Raw genomic sequence first — 20,074 nt, 5'->3', positions numbered from 1 at the left:
CCCCAAGCACTGCCAGTATGGAAACCATAGCGCTGCACTGTCCTCCCATTGTTCGTCGATTTGCTCAAGCGGGCCCAGTAACGTCTCCATTGTGAGACTTCTTGTTACTGTTTTTGGCATATCGAATACGCCACGGGGAGCTTGCCAGGCTTTGCCGTGCGGGTGAGATACTCTCGGTAGCTTGCCGGGCACTCCGAGAGGGGCAGAGGAATCAAACCGGCTCGGCTGTGTGCAAGGCAAATGCCCTACCGCTGTGCTATCACTCCACCCAATGGAAACCATAGCAATTAAAATTAAAAACTGGTGAAATATGAATAAGGTTTGCTTTTAGTTAATAGTGCTGATAATTTTACCCTAACTGTATGATCAGTGGAACTCTAAACAACTTTCACAAATGCTATGTGAGTCTGCCACTCAATGCCTCTTTTGCAAACCACAGCACCCAAAAGGAGAGAGAGAACAAAAGGGAATGCCCTGCCACAGAGGCAGGGTGGGATGGGGGGAATGGGGGGTGGGAGGGATACTGGGACCCGTGGTGGTGGAAAATGGGCACTGGTGGAGGGATGGGTATTTGAACATTATATAATTGAAAGCCAAGCACAAACATTTGTAAGTCTACAACTGTGCCTCATGGTGTTTCACTAATAAAAGTTAAAAATAAATAAAATTATTTTAGGGATTAAAATGTTGTGTGCATAAATTTGTATCATTAGCAGTACTGTAAATCACAGAGCTTAAATTTTTAGCACAGCCGTAGGGCATTTGCCTTGCACGTAGCCAACATGGCCGACCCGAGTTCGATTCCTCTGCCCCTCTCCGAGAGCCCGGCAAGCTACCGAGAGTATTCGATATGCCAGACACAGTAACAACAAAGTCTCCAATGGAGACGTTACTGGGCCCGCTCGAGTAAACCGATGATCAATGGGAGGGCCGCACCAAATTTTTTAAAATAAAATTGTTTTAACACATATTTCAATGTTTTGAATAAGCTACTCTTAGGGTGATTTCAAGAAATGGAAATTTCAGGAATGGAACTAAGAAAGAGATTCAAATTCAAACTTCAACTCTTCAGGAGATCTAGATTAGAAATCCAGAAAAATTAGATCTAGTCAACCTGGACAGGGAAGCCTCACTGTACTCTATTATTGCTGTCACACTCTTTCCTAAGACTCTTCCCTAATTTAATCATCATCTCATAAACTGACACTCATAACTTCCAGCTAATAAAAAAAAAAAACCAACCACAAAGAAACTCACCGGACTTATCCCATCCCATCTAAAAAAGACTACTTCCTCCACATGGAAAAAAATGAGATGGTCAAAAAAGAATGTGAACACTTGAGTAAACATAGCCTCCTTTACTACCTCGTGTCTTTTCATTTAAGAACATAATTACATATGACTATAAAACTGATCAGAGAGCGAAACAACTACGTAATAGCCCTAACAACACCAGGTGCAGTCCGGTAAAGTTCAAAAGATAAAGGTGAAGTTAAAAGATAAAGTTAAAATCCCAACTCTGACTGAGGAGACAGAGCAAAGGGTGAGAGCCGATGCTCTGCATGTCAGAGACCCACGACTGATCCCAAACAGGGCATCACGAAGAGCCCCTAGCACTGTGCCGAATGTCTTATGGCTGAAATCATAAAGTATGTCGCCACTTCAGATTACCTTCTTTCACTTAGCACAATGCAACCAAGATTCTTCATTGTATATCCATGACTTGATTGTTCATAGTCTTTAGGGCAATTATGAATAAAGCTGTAAACATTTATGCACAGGTAATGTGTGAATATCATTCTCTAATTTCTTGGGTACATTCTTATGGACATGACTGCCAAATTACATTACAACAACATTTAATTTTGAAAGAAACTGCCAAAGCATTTTCCAAAGTTACTATGTCAATTTTACATTTCTCAAAAACTGCAGAGTAGTCTCATTATACCCATCAAAATATACATTCATATTTGGTCATGCTCCCAAATCTGTGCTCAACAAAAATCACTTCTTAAAAAAATGTGGAGGGGGTTGTTAAGTCTGACTGGAGTTTTAGATGCTAAAGAGATGATTTCTGGCAGTAGCAGAATGATTTGTTTGTTTTGTTTTGGGTCACAACCAGTGGTGCTCACAACCTTACTCCCGGTTCTGTGTCTAGGTATCACTCCTTTTGGGACTCAGAGGATCCTAAAGGGTTCTGTGGATGGAACCAGGTTTGGCTCTATGTAAAACAAGTGTCTTACCACTGTATTATCACTCTGGTCCCTGCAAAATGAACACTTTTATTTCAATTTCAAGGAGTCAATCTCAGGCAGTGCAATTGCCTTAACTCCAGGACTATCTTTGACCCTTGAAACTATTTTTAAGATTTTACGAGAAGATATTTTTCCCATAAAGTTTCCTTTAAAATGCATACAGTTAGGAAAACAACAGTGGAATTCAACAAGCCTGACTAATGTGAAATTATTAGAACTTCAGTTTTCCTTACTGATAATATATATTCAACATTTATGTAATTTTCCCTTTTAAGTTACAGTATAATTTTAATCTATGAGAATATTCTCATAAGCTCTATAATATTCTCATATTCTCGTAAGCTAATGGATGTATAAAAATGTTTAGGCTTTTTTTTCATTCTAGAGAAGACCTTGTCTCTATAGCACAGCGGGTAGGGCGTCTGCCTTGCACGCAGCCAACATGGCAGACCCGAGTTCGATTCCTCTGCCCCTCTCGGAGAGCCCGGCAAGCTACCGAGAGTATTCGATATGCCAGACACAGTAACAACAAAGTCTCCAATGGAGACGTTACTGGGCCCGCTCGAGCAAATCGACGATCAACGGGAGGGCCTTTACTTTTTTACTTTTACTCGAGCAGAGAAGACCTTGTTCTCTTAAATACACCTCTTTCTTCTTTGTTTTTATCGATTCTTTTTATCGATTTTTATTCTTTTTTGTTTGTTTTTTTGGGGCCAAAACATGAGAGCAAACCATTAATAAGAATATTCTCACAAGCCCTATAAAATGGATGTATAAAAAAACATTTAGGCTTTTTTTTAACTCTAGAGAAGATCATAATCTCTTAAGTACACCTCTGTCTTCCCTCAGATTAAATAAGTTTCTTTTAAAAAACTTATTCTACTTCAAAAATATATAATATGTGGAGTTCATGCACAATTCAATCAGCCTAATCAGTGGCTGAATAAATAGCAGTACGGCTTAATTGCACTCATTACCATCACAATGACTTTGGCCTACTCCTACATAAAAAATATATATATATAATATGCGATACCTTTGCATTATCACTTCCAAAGGTAGTATGAATAACTTTTAAACAAAGAAAGCATCTGATTATAGCAAATCATTAAAAATCAAAATTTTGTGCAAATTATAATTCATCTTATAGATGAGTTCTTTTCTACATATATCAACTATTAAAAACAACTGTCCTAAGAATTTGCAAAAAAGAAAAATCCTTCAAAATATACCACAAGCACATTTAAAGCCTAGAGACTGACCAGATACTACTACTTCTTTTTTAATAATGTAGGAGCACTGCTATTTATTCAGCCATTGATTAAGCTGATTTAATTGGGTATGAACTCCAAATTAATTTATTTATATTAAATAAATTTATTTATATTAAATAAATTAAATAAATTTATTTATATATTAAATAAATTAAATAAATTTATTTAATATAAATATATTAAACTATACTACCAGGTGACATCTCTCCAATAGCAAGTCCATAAGAAATGAAACCTACAACTCAAAGATTTAATTTGTATTTCTCTATTACTTAAAAATTCCCTATTATTCTTAATCTAAGCTTCTTAATAATTTATAACTACTCAAAAATATTGGTTATAGTAAGTTTTCCTTTACTGAAGTATTTTTTGATAATTGCTTTAGCCACTTAGTAATTTATGTGCTAATAAAGGGGTAGGCTTGAAGGGATGGTTGGAAAAATGGGGACAATGGTGGAGGGGCGTCTGCTCTGGTGGTAGGACTGATGTGGAACATGGAAAGCCTGTAACAACTGCACTACAAACAACTTTGTGAACCATGGTGTTCCATGGTGTTATTTTTTAAAAATCCAAAACAACTCTTAAATTTGAGGAATAAAGCTATAACACGAAAAAAAGTATTGGTTATAGGGGCCAGAGTGATAGTACAGTAATTAAGGCATTTGGCTTGCACAAGGATGACTGGCATCCATTATGCCTCCCCCCTCTCCCCACACAGACAGGAATAAATGTTGAGTGCTGAACCAGGACTTTAACTCCTGAGCATCACTAAACGTGGCCCCAAAACCAAAACAAATAAATGAAAGATTAGAAAAGGATATATATGTTATAAAAGAAAATATAAAACAAGACATAGGCCTAAGAATGTGGAGCAACATTAAGATACATTCCATACAAGCATAAGCTCAATAGAAAAAATTAATTACTTAAAAGAAGACAAAATTAAATTTACAGTGCACATACAACGATTTGAAAACCTGTTCAACTAAAGGAAATAACATGAAAATATTGAGCTAATATCTACACAAGCAAAACTAAGGTGACTTCATGTTTCCTAATAAGACTTTCATATTTGCAAATAAATACATATTCTTTGTAGTATTAAGCTTTTTTGTTTTACTTCACTTTTGGCCACACCCAGCAGTCCTCAGGGCTTACTCCTTGTTCTGTGCATAGGGATCACTCCTGGTGGGGCTCAGAGGACCAGATGGGGTGCCGGGGATCGAACCCAGGTCAGCCACATGCAAGGCAAGGGCCCTACCCATGGTACTATCTCTCCAGTCCCAGTACAAAAGTTTTTAAAAGATAAAATATACCACATCAAACAACTAAAAGTACCATTCTGCTCCTCAAACAATTATCTCTTCAAAGTGATTAAAAAAACACACACACACCTTATCTTGCAACAGCTATTTAAAATTACAGTTAAGACAATTACAGCGTTGTCTACCATCATTTGAGTGAAAGTGTCTAATGCTTTCCAGCACACTGTCCAATATGCTTGATGGCAAATACAGAAGTTATCAATAGAAAATACTCTTTAAGGAAGTAGCCATCACCTTAAACTGAGTCCCAGTTTTCTCTCCACTTTTACCCTGTAAGTGGTTAGAAGCAAATTAAAATATCTGGCAATATATAAATATATTTGATATATCTTAAAACAAAACAAAATCTAATCCCCTTTACTTTTACTAATGATCATCAAAAAGTATGCTAGCCAGGGCTGGAGCGATAGCACAATGGGTAGGGCATTTGCCTTGTACGCGGCCGACCCGGGTTTGATTCCCAGCATCCCATATGGTCCCCTGAGCACTGCCAGGAGTAATTCCTGAGTGCAGAGCCAGGAGTAACCCCTGTGCATTGTCGGGTGTGACCCAAAAAGCAAACTAAATAAATAAAATTATGCTAGCCAATGACAAAATGAATTAGAACATGAAACCAGGATATTTTTAAAGTAGGTGATTATTCTTAGACAATTTGTGAACAAAACAGGGAAAGAAAAGTAAGCCCGTCCTATTAAAAAACAAGTCTAATTAGCTTGCTAAAACAATAAGACTATTTCTTATGTATCTAGGAAATCCAAGTGACAAAAAATAAATCATCAAAGAAAAAATAAGGCATGACCTGCTACACTCTCAATTTAGTCAAGAAGGTAATCTTGATTCTGTTTCTTCCTTCTAAGTCACATAAAAAGAAATAGGACAGGGTTCAGAAATTAGAGCCATGAATAAAGGAAGTAATCACACTATCATAAGTGCCAATCTTATGATCTGTGAAACTTAACCTAGAAGGAAAAGTTCCATGAAACTGAAAACACAAAACCTAGTATAATTCTGCAAACTATCTAGAGGACAGTACAATTTTTAAAATAGTGATACCATTTTTTTCCTGTATTGAGGATTTTATTTTGCCAATATATTTATATTCTTTCTGCTAAGTCAGTTATCAAGATAAGCTTATCTCCCTTTATGACCTCAATTTTACCTTGATAATAAATATGATAGAACTTAGGCTTCAGCTCTGCCAAAAAAGAACTTTAAGCTAGTATGTGGCTGTAAGTATTTTCACCCGTGTACTGAAAGGAGCTGGTCCAAAAGATTTTAATTCTTTCATTCTAAAATAGTCATTTTACAATTCTTTAGGATTATATCACATTGCTTTGAGTAATAGTCCCCTTTAACTTGGAGAAAAGCTGTCCTGGGATTCAAACCATGGGTATATTTCTCAATCAGTCATTCAACAGTATCAACAGTGATTCTTGTTTTATTTTATTTTTTAATTACTGTGCATTTAACCCCCTATGCCCCAACTCTATCAGTTCATCCAATTTCCAGCACAACAAATCCACCACGACCTACTTATTAATTTACTTACAGAGGATATAGGAAGGGAAAGCCCCACTAGGCTGAGCATAGTAGTTGTGACCGTACTGTCATGGTATCGATACCGGATGCTGCTGTCATTACAGAAAAAGCCTCTCTTAAATGGATATATTTGGCCAAAATTTAGACAAGCCATAGGCATGGAAGCTGTTGGGGAAGGGAAAAAAAGACACACATGATTAAATTCAATTCACTTCATTGGGATGTAAAGTCTATTGAATGGGATGCAACTCTTAATTATATTTTCCCTTTTCTGATCAATATTTCATAGTAGCCAAGGGTGAAGATTGAGAAAACCATGCAGATAATCCACTTATCCGTATTAGAACCACATCAATTTTTTTGTTTGCTTTTCTTATGGGGCCACACCCGGCAGTGCACAGGGCTTACTCCTGGCTCTGGGCTCAGAGTTCACTCCCCATGGGGCTCGGGAGACCAGATGGGGAGTGGGGGATCTAACCCAGGTCAGCCACATGCAAGGCAAGCACCCATCTGCTGTACTATCACTCAGGCCCTTAGCACCACATTTAACCAAGTATAACTTTCTTGTTTTCATTATTCTGTTCCGTTTTTGTTTGGGGCCACACCTGGCAATGCCCAAGGCTTACTCCCAGCTCAGTACTCGGAATCACTCCTGGCAGGGCTCGGGGAGCAATGCGGGTGCCAGGGATAGATCCAGGTTGGCCAAGTGCAAGGCGAACGCCCAGCCGCTGTACTGTAACACCAACCCGGGTTCTCTCGTTTTCACTGACCTCTGATTTTAGAGAGAAAAATTGGCTGGTGGGGAAATGAAGCTGGGAAAACAGAAAGGGTTCATATAGTTTGTGTATTATTCGTTTTTAGCCACACCCAGTGGCCTGCAGAGTCTAGTCCCAGTTCCAAGCTCAAAGATCACTCTGAGTTTCAAGCTGAGTTTCGCCTGGGGGGTCATTTGGAACTGAGGATTCAGCCACGGTCTCCTGCATACAAAGCTTGTGCTCCAGTACTTTAAGTTGTCTTTCTGGTCCGATATTTTTTAACTACGATTTTTAATTGAATTGTTCAGTATTGTAAAAGTTATGTTTAAGGGAAAAATGTAAAACTCAATAAACACATTTAATAATTAGCAACATCATAATAAATTCAGATAATGAAAGAAACAAAATTTTGCTTCACAGTGAAATTTTTCACAGGGTTAGAAAAAAACAGAAACATAAGTGTATTTCTTATACTAAATAAACTCTTATTTACTAATAACAAACAATTCCTTTGTTTTCTGAAACAAACTAAAAATTATTATTATTAGACCTGGCAGAGTTCCAAACTGATTTAAACACTTTCTGTTGATATTTTTAATCTAAATAAAATTACCTTCAGAGACAAAAAAAAAGAGCATAAATTACAAATTATTTCCTAATTTGTTCAAATTTACCACAACCTTAAGGTTTCGCTTAAGTCAAATGTTCAAGCATCTACTGTCAATATGCTCATTATTGCTTAAGCTAAATATAGGGGAGAGAAATTAGTGTAACATTGACACCTGGTTCAAGAACCTGAATTTGAATTGCATCCATAGAAACAGAATGCATACTCAGGAAATAATTTTTCAAAGTGATACCATGAGCGATGGTGGGGGGAGGCTGATGTAACTGTTCTGTATCTTGACTATGACAGTGATTCCACAATCTAAGCGTTTCTCAAAACTAAGAAATTTCATATAACATTTTACAAATTCATTGTATACTTCTGTAGATGTATAACAGTCTTATTACCATTTTTAAAATGAAAGAAAATAGGGCTCATTTCTAAAATGGCATGAGAAATCCTAATTCAGAGGTCAACGTGAACTGAAATAGAAAGAGCAAGTAAGGAACAGGTGACTAGGTTGAGTTTGAAATAGCACAGAGATGGCAGGCAGTATGGGAGGTGAGGGTGCAAGATCATTTAGAGGTAGAGGGAATGCAAGATCAGCTTGAGGTCACGTCAACAGCACCCAGGGAGTAAGCAAGGAGTTTTCCAGGTACAACATTCACAGCCAACAATTACTACATGCTCACACGTGCCAGGCAATTGGCTACACAAATTTATGCAGTCCTTAACTCCCCCTGGAAAACATGAACTATAATTCCCCCACTTTCCACAAAAAGTGATTATAAGGCCAAGAGAAATAGAAAACCTTGCTGAAACTAGTAAGTGGTGGAATCAGCATTTACACATAGGCTATCTGTTTCTGGAGTCAGCCTCTCAGGGAAGCCAGTTGATCTAGTTAAATCAACAGGATAGCATCATTGTGAAAAAGTCATAATTGCAGGAGAGGGAGACCAATCCTTTATTAAAAGTTGTTCAGTATAAAATATATTTACAACTAAAATCGAACAAAATCTTTGTTGTGAATTACTCAGATTTGCAATTCTGTGACTCTTGGAGGATTAGAGTTATATTGGGGTGGTATTAAAAAAAGAATTATCCGTTTAAAACACTCGGGCTGCGCAATACAACTTCTGGGAATATATCCCGAGGATGCAAAAAAGCACAGTAGAAATTACATCTGTACCTATATGTTCATTGCAGCACTGTTCACAATAACCAAAATCTGGAAACAATCCAAGTGCCCTAGAACAGTGACTGGTTAAAGAAACTTTGGTACAACTATACAATGGAATACTATGCAGGAGAGATGAAGTCATGAACTTTGCTTATAAATGGATAGACATGGAGAGTATCATGCTAAGTGAAATGAGTCAGAGAGAGAGGGACAGACATAGAAGGACTGCACTAATTTGTGGAGTATAAAACAACATAACATGAGACTGACATCTAAGGATAGTAGATACACGGGACAGATAGATTGCTGCATAGCTAGAAGCCTGCCTCATGAGCAAAGGGGAGAAGGCAGCTGGAACAGCGAAGGGATCACTAAGAAAAAGATGGCTGGAGGAATCAGTCGGGATGGGAGATGTGTGCAGAAAGTAGATAAAGGACCAAACATGATAACCTCTCAGGGTCTGTATTGCAAATCATAATGCCCAAAAGTAGAGAGAAATTATGGGGAATCATGTCTGCCATGGAGGCAGAGGGACGGTGGGAAAGGGGAGTTAATACCGGGGATATTGGTGGTGGGGAATGTGCACCGGTAGAGGGGGAGGGATGGGTGTTTGATCATTGTGTGATTGTAACCCAAACATGAAAGCTTATAACTACCTCACAGTGATTCAATAAAATTTTTAAAAAATTAAAAAAAATAACTCGGGCTGGAATGATAGCACAGAGGGTAGGGCATTTGCCTTGCACGCGGCCAACCCGAGTTCGATTCCCAGCATCCCATATAGGGTCCCCTGAGTACCGCCAGGAGTAACTCCTGAGTGCTTGAGCCAGGAGTAACCCCTGTGCATCACTGGGTATGACCCCAAAAGCAAAAAACAAACAAAAAAAAAACTGTCCTAAGATTTCTAAGGAGATAATCAGAACCTTTGATTATCACTGTCACTGTCCTCCCATTGTTCATCGATTTTCTCGAGCGGGCCCAGTAACATCCCCATTCTGACTTTGTTGTTACTATGTTTGGCATGTAACGTCACGGGGAGCTTGCCAGGCTTTGCCATGAGGGTAAGATACTCTTGATATAGCTTGCCAGGCTCTCCGAGAGGGGCGGAGGAATCAAACTCAGGTTGGCCATGTTGCCTGCATGCAAGGCAGAGGCCCTACCTGCTGTGCTATCGATCCAGCCCTCAACCTTTGATTATGAATACAGAAAACAAAGAGTTATTGACTTAAGTTTTATTTTCCACTGGGACTTTTCAAATAAATAAAATACTGGTCTAAATACTAAAATACTGGAAATAAAATAACATTTTCCTCTTTTGTTTAGGGTCAGCAGGAGGGTGAAAATAGGGAGGGTGAAATTAGTTTAACTTTTAAGGAGTAAAAAGAAACATTTTAATATAGCTTAAAAATAATCCAGTAATTAAATTATAAGGAATGTGATGACAACCAAAATAGTATAGGATGTACTGGAAAGTCTTCTTTGGTTATAGAAGTACCTGGCAGTCTGGTAATGAGGTAGATGTGAAAATGACACTTCAGGATTCAGAGTTAAATAAGGTTCCACTGCTGGAAAAGCTGGCTTATGGGGGAAAGGGAGGGGGTAGGGGGGTAGTTTTGTGCTGGGAATACTACCTCTGGATGATATTGCATCTTCTTTTGTAGGGAGTGGTTTAGTGGGATTTGGGTCACATCTTACAGTAGTTAGATACCAGCGGGCAATGCTCAGAGGTCACTCCTGGCAGGAACTGGGGGACCATATGTGGTGCTGGGGACTGAATTGGGCTCAAACACATACAAAGCAAATGCCTTACTAACCCTGCCTGTATTATCTCTCCAGGACCTGATACTGCATCCTCTTAAATGCTCAGCCTCATCTTTCCCCATGCAGTCTGTAAAATTCCAATCACACTGAACTATTTGCTGTTTATGCCTGCCGGATCATAGTGTTTTAAAAACCCTTGGTACCTTGGTATCTTCCAATGAGGATTCTTGACCTCTTATCCTTAAAGGCCTAGTCAGGCACATTCCCTACTTAACTATCCCATGGTACTTTGTACATTTATCTACTACACTGTATTTTATCTTCTACGTGACTTTTTTTTATAGGCATACAGTGACCCTGAATAAAAATGTACTGAGAGGCCAAAAGAACATTCAGGGTAAGGATCAGAAGTATGGAGCTGGAGCAACAGTGCCGCAGGTAGGATGCTTGCCTTGCACGCATCAAACCTGGGTTCAATCCCTGGTACCTCATATGGTCCACTGAACCCTACCATGAGTGATCCCTCAGTGCAGAGCAAGTTGTAAGCCCTGAGCCCCATTGGGTGTGGCTCCCCGCTAAAAAGAATAATAAAACCAATAAAAAGAACCAGAAGTAGAGAGATTCAAGTTGTTAGGGATGGTAATTTACATCAGGAGAATGGGACACAGTTCTGAGAAACAGTCTAAAATCAAGACTAGGAGAGATAAAGCAACATATTAAGGAGCAATATCCTTAGTGAAAACATAAAAAGGAACTAAAACTGATGAAAACTGAGGAAGAAAGGATTACATGTTCTAGAGCTTCCCTTTTACCACTGGTCTACCACCTTGGTTCTAACTGACAATCCAAAGACTACTGTGCAGGGCAGAAGGAGTCAGGGATGACTCACTCTGCAACATATGGTCGTTATTTTTTTAAACGAAAGAAATGAGTGTACTTTAGGGCAACATTCCCAGGTTATCCCACATGGTGAAATCTCTAAAGTAAAGTATCAGTTTTAGGATTCATGGATCTCCTCAAAAGTCTAATGAAAATATCAGCCTTCTCAAAAACATACATTTTTACCATGCAGTTCTAAAACCTGCCCATGTACATTTGTGTATACAAGCCTATGCACGCACACACACACACACACACACACACACGCCTAGAAAAATTACATATGGCCACTTCTATCATATAGGTATAAGAAATATAAAAATAACTTACATCCTAAAGCACACAAAGTAATCAGAAAAATAAGAACTCAAAAGCTAGAATTAACTAAATATGGTGATATTCCTATATCTTCCCTTAATTCTATCCCTTTCCTCCTCCTCCTCCTAGTTTTACCCTTTTCCCCATCATCCTTCTTTGTTTTCCATTATTCAACTACTTGGCTACATTAAAAATCTAAAATCTTTTTAAAAGCAAAAAAAAAAAATTTTTTTTGTGAGCCATACCCACTAAGGCTCAGGGCTACTCTCAGCTGTGTGCAGGAGTCACTCTGAGGGATACCCAGGGAATCATGTGGTACCAGACATCAAATCAGGGCTCCTTCATGCAAAGCAGTTCTCTTCTGGCCCCTAAAGTCTTTTTTATTTATTTTATTGAAGTAAAACATTTCTATTTGGAGGTTTTTGAATGGGAGGAGGGAGAGAAAGTGGGAGAGAATCCGGCCTTCCCCAAAGGTGGAGAGAATCCCGACACACATCCCAGCCTTATACAGGAAAGCACACATTGAAAGAGGGGAAATGCGGGTGCACATGTGCTCAGGTACCACATGTGCTCAGCTACGTGGACATAAGCAGCACATGGGCTCAGCTAGCATACACACCAAAGTCTTTTTCAAAGTATTCTGCTCATTGTAATTTTCTGTTGCCTGTTACAATTTCACTAGCAGAATTTAATTTCTTTAAGGAAAAGCGGAAATATCTGGTAATTATCTGCTATTTGTTGGGTATTTGCCTATGTATTACTACCTTCCAGTCTAACAAAATGCTATAAAAAGGAAAGAAAGACGGCAGCACAAAAACCTGCATGACTGAAAATTTAGGTCACTAAGTCATAGGTCAAGAAGTCAAAATGTAAATGACACACAATTTGATGTGAAACATGACAGACAGCTAAAATACTATACATGAGAATATAAGAGCCTTAAATTTATGCACTAGAAATTGATAAAGCATTCAATAATTATTTTTACAAGGTCAAGAAATACATATTTTATCAGAAATTTAGGGATACTGAGTAATCCACACAAAAAGCACACAATTCGGGGGTATGTACTACGGTGGGGAACCAATAATACACAGAGGGGTGAACAGGGAAACCAAGATTTTAACAAAATGTGTTCCTCCAAAAGAGAAAGCCCTGCCACAGAGGCAGGGGGTATGGGGGGGGGATGGGGGGGGACGGATACTGGGATCCGTGGTGGTGGAACATGGGCACCAGTGGAGGGATGGATACTTGATCACTGTATAACCGAAACCCAAGCACAAAAATTTGTAAATTTGTAAATCTGTACCTCACGGTGTTTCACTAATAAAAATTAATTTTAAAAAATGTGTTCCTCTTCATTCTCATCACAACCCTTCCCTTTAAGGAGAGAAGTTTAACCTCCAGGGTCCCATTCTCCTCGGCTGCAAATGAGAAAGGAAAAAGATACTATATCTGAGGTCCAGTTCATGAGTCTGTGAACCCAAACTTGTGGACAACTGATTTCCTTCTGATAGTTGGGAGTGAATGCTCTGTGTGACTGAACTTATGCTAACTGAGTCATTCTTAGATCTAAATACACGCTTGGGCAAACTATGATAGGAAAAAAAATGTAATCTTAGCAAAGCCTGAAAGAAAAATAGTGAGATATGTTTTAGAAATATTTCTAAAAGGTCAAACAAACTAATAGGCAAAACCCATATGTAACAAATATTCTCACCACTGCCACCTCCCGCCTCAAACCCCAAATTCAGCATATGTAAGTTTAACCATGTTTGTGCATTTTTCTAGATGTCTATTTTGGTCTAACAAGTCTAGAGTTACTTTTGTAAAATTTGCTTCCACAAACCCCTTCATTTTCTCCTTTTAGCAGTCCAAGGTTAAAGTAAATAAAAAAAAAAGTTTGGCTCTCTACTACTTTGTTACCTGAGACATTTTTAGAAATTCTATTTATTCCAAACTTATGGAATGTTCTTCATTTGGAGTCAAACTCAGTGTGAACAAAATATATTTGGGGACGATAAACATGCAACATTTTTCATATTTTCGTTGCCAGCAGGTGTTACAAACTCCTGCCAGAATCATATGAAAAAATCTACAAAATAACAGGAGTTATGTATAATTTCTAAATAGAAAGAGTTTTTCTTCCCTTCTTTATGGAAGATCACTAGATACCCAAAAGTAAATACAAGTCATTCAAAATTTTACCACCAACAAGTGAAACTTGTTTGTCAGGTAATAGAGCTTTTGTCCTCCATAGATCAACTGCAGAGATTCATGGCTGACTGTTATTACTGATAGTCTGGCAAAGGTTTCTCATCTAGAAGACAAATATTCACATCTGGTACTCAAAGGAAAATGCAAACTAAAGATGAATATCTGAAATCGTCAATTATAAAGATGAAGGTAAAGTCATGTGATTTTACCAGATCATTTATAGTACGTGACAACTGCCATAATCTTACAATGAAAACCGAAAGTCAACATTGCCAATTAATAATGAATGATACCAGGAATTAGAATGAAGAACTTTCTATTTCTATTTCTAGGAGTAACTGCATCAGGGAAAATGAAAGAGCTCTTTTCAAAATGTAGTAACAACAGCTACAATTTTAACTTTGTGATCATCAGACATCCTGTGCTAGGATTTATAATTTCTAATCCTTGATATCTCTATCTCTCCAGCCCCCTCCTTTAATAACTTTATTAATTTTATTTATTTTGGTGTTTGAGCCACACTTGGTGGTGCTCAGGAGTTACTCCTGGTGATGCTCGGGGGACCATATAGGATGTGAAAGATCAAACCCTGGTCAACCGTGTGCAAAGCAAACACTTAACCTGCTGTACTATCGCTTCAGCCCTTTAATAACTTTAAAAGGTAAATACTACTACATCATTTTGAAGATTAAAAAAAAAACCTGCTAAAAGTCACTTAGGCTACAAATTTAGGAAATAAACCTAGATCAATGAGACTAGTAACCCACTGGGTTCACATGCTTTTAATAATAGAGGTAAAACTGGAGAGACAGTACAGGGGGTAGGGCACTTGCTTTGCAAAAAGCTGGCCCTGGTTCAGTCTCAGCACCCCATGTCACTCCCCTGAGCACTGCCAGGAGCAATCCATGAACACAGAGGCAGAAGTAAGCTCTGAGCACTGCCAGGTGAGGCCCACCTCTATGAGGCCTACAAACCAACAAGAATAACGTGTCACTTAGAAGCCTAGCAGAAAATGGACAAGAAGCCACTAAAAGAATTACAACACTTGGAGTTGGACAGAAAGACTGAAAATAGAGGACTTTAAGGTGTCTTCTGATGAAAGAAGGGGAGACTTGCTCCACACCATAGGGTCAAAGAGTACGATTTCAGCTGCAGGGCTACACGATGCGGTCAAGCCCAGGGGCCTCTTACTGGTATTCACTCTACTTGCTCCCTACCACGCTCCCTTTGCTCTTTGGCAGTAGAAACGGGTCGCTTCTATATGCCTGGCACCACTGTTGACTGTTGGGACACTCATTTTCACGTAATTCTCACAATACTAGCAAACAAACGTCACGTGGATATTTGTATTTTGTTCTGTTATATCCCAGCCACCCAAGTCTGTTCTTAGAACAAGGCAGGCAAGCCCTCAACAAGTATTTAATGAACGAACAAAGAGTCACCTTGTAAAACAGGTATTACCATCCTATTTTAAAGATCAGAAGATGACTCAGAGAGGATAAGTAACTTAATTAAAGTTATACCTATAATAAGGGTGAAATTAAAACTATTTAACGACTAGTACTACACAAGTACTGACCACTCAGGACAGACAACAGCCTGCACTTGAGGAGCTGGGTTCTGTATCAGCTTTTTTTGTTTTGTTTTGGGGCCACACCTGGCAGTGGTCAGGGTGCTTACTCCTGGCTCCAAGGATCACATACGGGGATCAAACCTGGCATGTGCAAGGCAAGCACGTGACCTCTGTGCTATCTTTCCTACAAATAAAAAATAGCTTTTATTCACACATACTTGGCTGTTATTGCTAACATACTTGGTTGTGGTACTCACTGAGGGTTGTACATTTCAGCTTTGGCGTTTCCTTTCTGGCTGCATTAGGCCAAGGATCACACACTCTGCCATGCAGGAGGCATGTGGGATGGTGGCAGGGACTGAACTCTCAGCCTCATGCACTACGAGCTCAAGGACTGAACTATCCCAGGCCTCCTGCAGTAACCTTCCGGCTGTGGGATCTTGAGGACGTAAATAGGAACCATCCCAGACATTGGTCTTGGATGGTTAAGGATAGAAGGGAAAATTCAGATGTATTTGCAGTTACCCTTTATAATAAGTGGCACCACAGTGGTCAAACATGCACATGGTAGATAATCTAAGTCAAGCCTTCTAACTGAAGTGAGAAACAGTACCATCTGCTGAAAATTGGAGGTGATAATGGCGGGTGTTACTAGAATAAAAAGTAACATTCAAAACAACTGCAGTGGGAAATGAGAGTAGAAATAAATTAAATTTAATCTATTGTCAATTTTTTTTTTTTTGCTTTTTGGGTCACACCCGGCGATGCACAGGGGTTACTCCTGGCTCATGCACTCAGGAATTACTTCTGGCAGTGCTCGGGGGACCATATGGGATGCTGGGAATCGAACCCGGGTCGGCTGCATGCAAGGCAAACACCCTACCCGCTGTGCTATCACTCCAGCCCCTCTATTGTCAATTTAAAAAAAAAAGATAGAAACCAGAGAAAATGATCAAAGGACTGGAGCCCATTCAGGAGCCCCTGCCTTTGAGTGATTGAGGCCTGAGCACTGCATGGTCCCATTAACACCACTGACAGACCCTTGCCCAGCATTCCACTAGGAGTGACCTACAAGTATGCCCCCCCACACACAAGGTTGAAATCACTAAAGTATGGAAATGAGAAATAAGAGAAATATGAATGGGCAAAAGTAAAAATTACACTTTCCAGAATGAGAATTTTTCTGGTAAATGGTTTGAATATGTTTCTGTAAAATGAAAATCAGCACTGGCTTGGGGCAAGAAAGGATTTGGCCAAAGTTGAACAAATGGGTTTCTGCAAGGTAGGGGTGGAAAGACGCCTGGAGCCAAGTAGGAGGGGTAAGGGGTAGGAAGCACTGAATATATGGATGTGATTCACAGAGATGGAGCGAGAAGGATCCAGGGGCAAGAGTTCAACGAGCAACACCTACATACCGGGCACCAGTTTGCAGCTACCACCTCCTCTGTGGCTAAGATGGTTTTACTATAAAAAGTACTTAGTTATCTAGTTGGCTTTTGCTTTTTTAAGTTGGGACAATAGGGAGAAAAGGGGAGTTTATATTTAGTTTGTGTCAATAATTATCTATAATATCCTCAACCTAAAAGTTTCATTCAGATACTTAAAATAAGTTTGTGTATAAATTTAAAAGAGTTTTAAAAAAGAATACTTTAAGAATAGGTTATTTTACTATGGACTCTTGAGGATGCTATGCACACACAAAAATAATAAGTCTGCTTGTTTATACAGTAGCAAAAAAGCAAGAACTTGGTCTCCTATTGTTCTCGCTCTCTAAAGGCTCACAGGGCAAACTAGTCAAGACCAATATCCATGCCTTCCACCTGCTCATGGTAACAGCTGTCCCCCACTCCTTTTCACCCTGGTGGTAAAGGTGAGAGTCGATAGAGAATTTTCCATGTGAATTTCCACATGCAAACGGCAAGGCAATGACTGATGAGTGTGTGGAGAGCCAGATGGCTCTTTTGTTTTTTTGTTTTTCAATTTAGCTTTCTCTCAGACACGTCATATTAAAAAGCTATTAACTTTTAGCTTTTTTGATATCTTAAACTATAATCATAATCATTTCTCAGCTTTAAAATATTCTTTTTTAAATGAAGTTCGAGATGATAAAAGTACGTTTTGGTAGCAAAAAAAAACTATAGCAAAACTGTACAGTAACATTTACACCACAATGCTTGCCTAATCAGAAGTGCATTATGCTAAGTGAGAAAAACAGATTGAAAATGCTATATACCGCATGACTCCATTGATGAAATCGAGTGATGGTCTATTTACATGATATTAAAGATGGGCACAGACCAGTGGTTGTCAGAGGTGGAGGAGGGTGGGAGAAATGACAGAAAGAGTATCAGTGGGAATAGGAGGGGGAGAGTAAGAGGACAATTCTGTACCTCTGCTCTGTACCTCGACTGGTTACATGATTCTGAATTCTAAATTATATAGAATTTGTATCCGTTCTTAGAAATGTGTATCAACTGAGTAAATTTTACAATGCATGATGTTGCTTAAATGTGGCTGAAGACTGCCATCATTCTTCTCCACTCCCCTTGACTGTTCCAAACCTCCTGCCATGCTCTATGCAATAACCCACACTGAGCTAAGCCTACTTGCCATTCAAGCTTCTACTGCGTTTCTCCAGAATTGCCTCTGGTGTTACAGGGTGGGGTACCCAAGTTTATTTCTGGCGCTCTCTCAACTACTCTTGAGTAAGCAGGGGCAAAGTACTTACCTATCTGAGATCAATTTACTTATCTAGTAATAGTGATAGAATGGTGAAAACATTCAGAACAGTGACAGAATGATAGAAACATTTCAGAGAATTTAATAAATGTTCTTCTTCTGGTCTTTTTCCCTCTGCCTAGAAGCCTTCACAACCACTGCTCTCTAAGACCCCAGACTGGATTCATATATCAATCTGTCAGAGCACTTTATTCCCATATTGTAAAAATTTATCTCTAACTGTATCTACATGTTTTTTGAATCTCAGCATTAACAGAAGTTCATATGAAACACTACCTAATTTTTCCGGGTTTATTTTGTGGTGCTGGAGATAAAACACAGGACCCACACATACCCTCACACATACCAGATATGTCTCTACCTCAAAGGCACATCTTTAGCTTTACAGTCAGTCTAACATTATAATTAAAGTAGCACTGGAATAGAGAGAGAGAAAGAAGGCAGAGAAGATCAAAACATAGCAAGACTATCTAGGATGGATGATTCATAGTTTTTCAAAGTTCGACTGTAGCACTGTAGCACTGTCTTCCTGTTGTTCATCGATTTGCTTGAGCAGGCCCAGTAATGTCTCCATTGTAAGACTTGTTGTTACCATGTTTGGCATATCGAACACGTCACGGGGAGCTTGCCAGGCTTTGCCGGGCGGGCGAGATACTCTCAGTAGCTTGCTGGGATCTCCGAGAGGGGCGGAGGAATCAAACTCGGGTTGGCCGGCCCGGACGCATGCAAGGCAAACGCTCTACCACTGTGCTATCCCAAAGCATGGACTTAAAAAGTGAGTTCATAGGCTGGAGCGATAGCATAGCGGGTAGGGCATTTGCCTTGCACGCTCCTGACCTGGGTTCAATTCCCAGAATCCCATATGGTCCCCTGAGTACCGCGAGGAGTAATTCGTGAGTGCAGAGCCAGGAGTAATCTCTGTGCATAGCCCAAAAGGCCAAAATAAATAAATAAATAAATAAATAAATAAATAAAAGGTGAGTTCATGAACACTTTTTTAAAGCATTGGAAAGATATAACCAAGATGCTTTAAAAAATGGATCAGTCATATATGGGTTCTGGTGATATTAGTGGCAATATTAATTTATTTTCCAGGCTTTTTAAAAAATTGTTGTCCAATTCATGACTTTCAACAGTTCACATGCACACCAAGAAAAACATATTGTGTATTTTAAATCTTAAAAGTATTTTTGTAAATCCATCATCTGTAGTTTGAAATGCAGACAAGTGGCAAAGGTCCAAAACTAAAATAAGGTTATACTAAGGTGTGCCTCAGAAGAAAAACATAAAAATTCTTACTTTGGCAGGAAGTCACTAAACTGGTATATCTAAATTAGTAAGCTTTGTTTAAAACACACATGCTTTTTTTTTTCTGACACACAGTGAAAAACATTTTGCAAACCTGACGTGGGGTGTCCTGTGTTTGGGACTCACCCACTGTGGTGCTTAGGAGACCATTCAGTGCTATGGATGGAACCCATGTCTCCCGCATACAAAGCTCACACTCAGCCATGGGGCTACCCTTTCCAAACCCTGAAAATCTTTTTTTTCTTTTGTTTTTGTGCCACACCTGGCTGTGCTTAGTCCTGGCTCTGTATTCAGGCATCACTCATAGAGGTGCATTTGACCATATGCAAAGCATGCCCTCAGTT

General features: G+C 39.1%; 1 protein-coding gene across 2 annotated transcripts in view; it reads right to left on the bottom strand.

The window, feature by feature from the left end:
• PLPP1 (phospholipid phosphatase 1) overlaps positions 1 to 20,074 on the bottom strand; it is a 72,290-nt gene that overhangs the window by 32,618 nt on the left and 19,598 nt on the right. Inside the window, exon 2 of one of the 2 annotated variants that reach the window (XM_056112046.1) lies at positions 6,404 to 6,558. The exons of the other annotated variant lie outside the window; for it this stretch is intronic. Within the exon in view, the coding sequence (XP_055968021.1) occupies positions 6,404 to 6,558 (155 nt within the window). The remainder of the gene's footprint in view (positions 1 to 6,403; positions 6,559 to 20,074) is intronic. 2 annotated transcript variants of the gene reach the window in all.

The sequence above is a fragment of the Sorex fumeus genome, unplaced genomic scaffold (assembly GCF_029834395.1).
Source record: "Sorex fumeus unplaced genomic scaffold, SorFum_2.1 ptg000015l, whole genome shotgun sequence".
Classification (NCBI taxonomy): domain Eukaryota; kingdom Metazoa; phylum Chordata; class Mammalia; order Eulipotyphla; family Soricidae; genus Sorex; species Sorex fumeus.
This window is presented reverse-complemented; position numbering and strand designations above follow the sequence as displayed.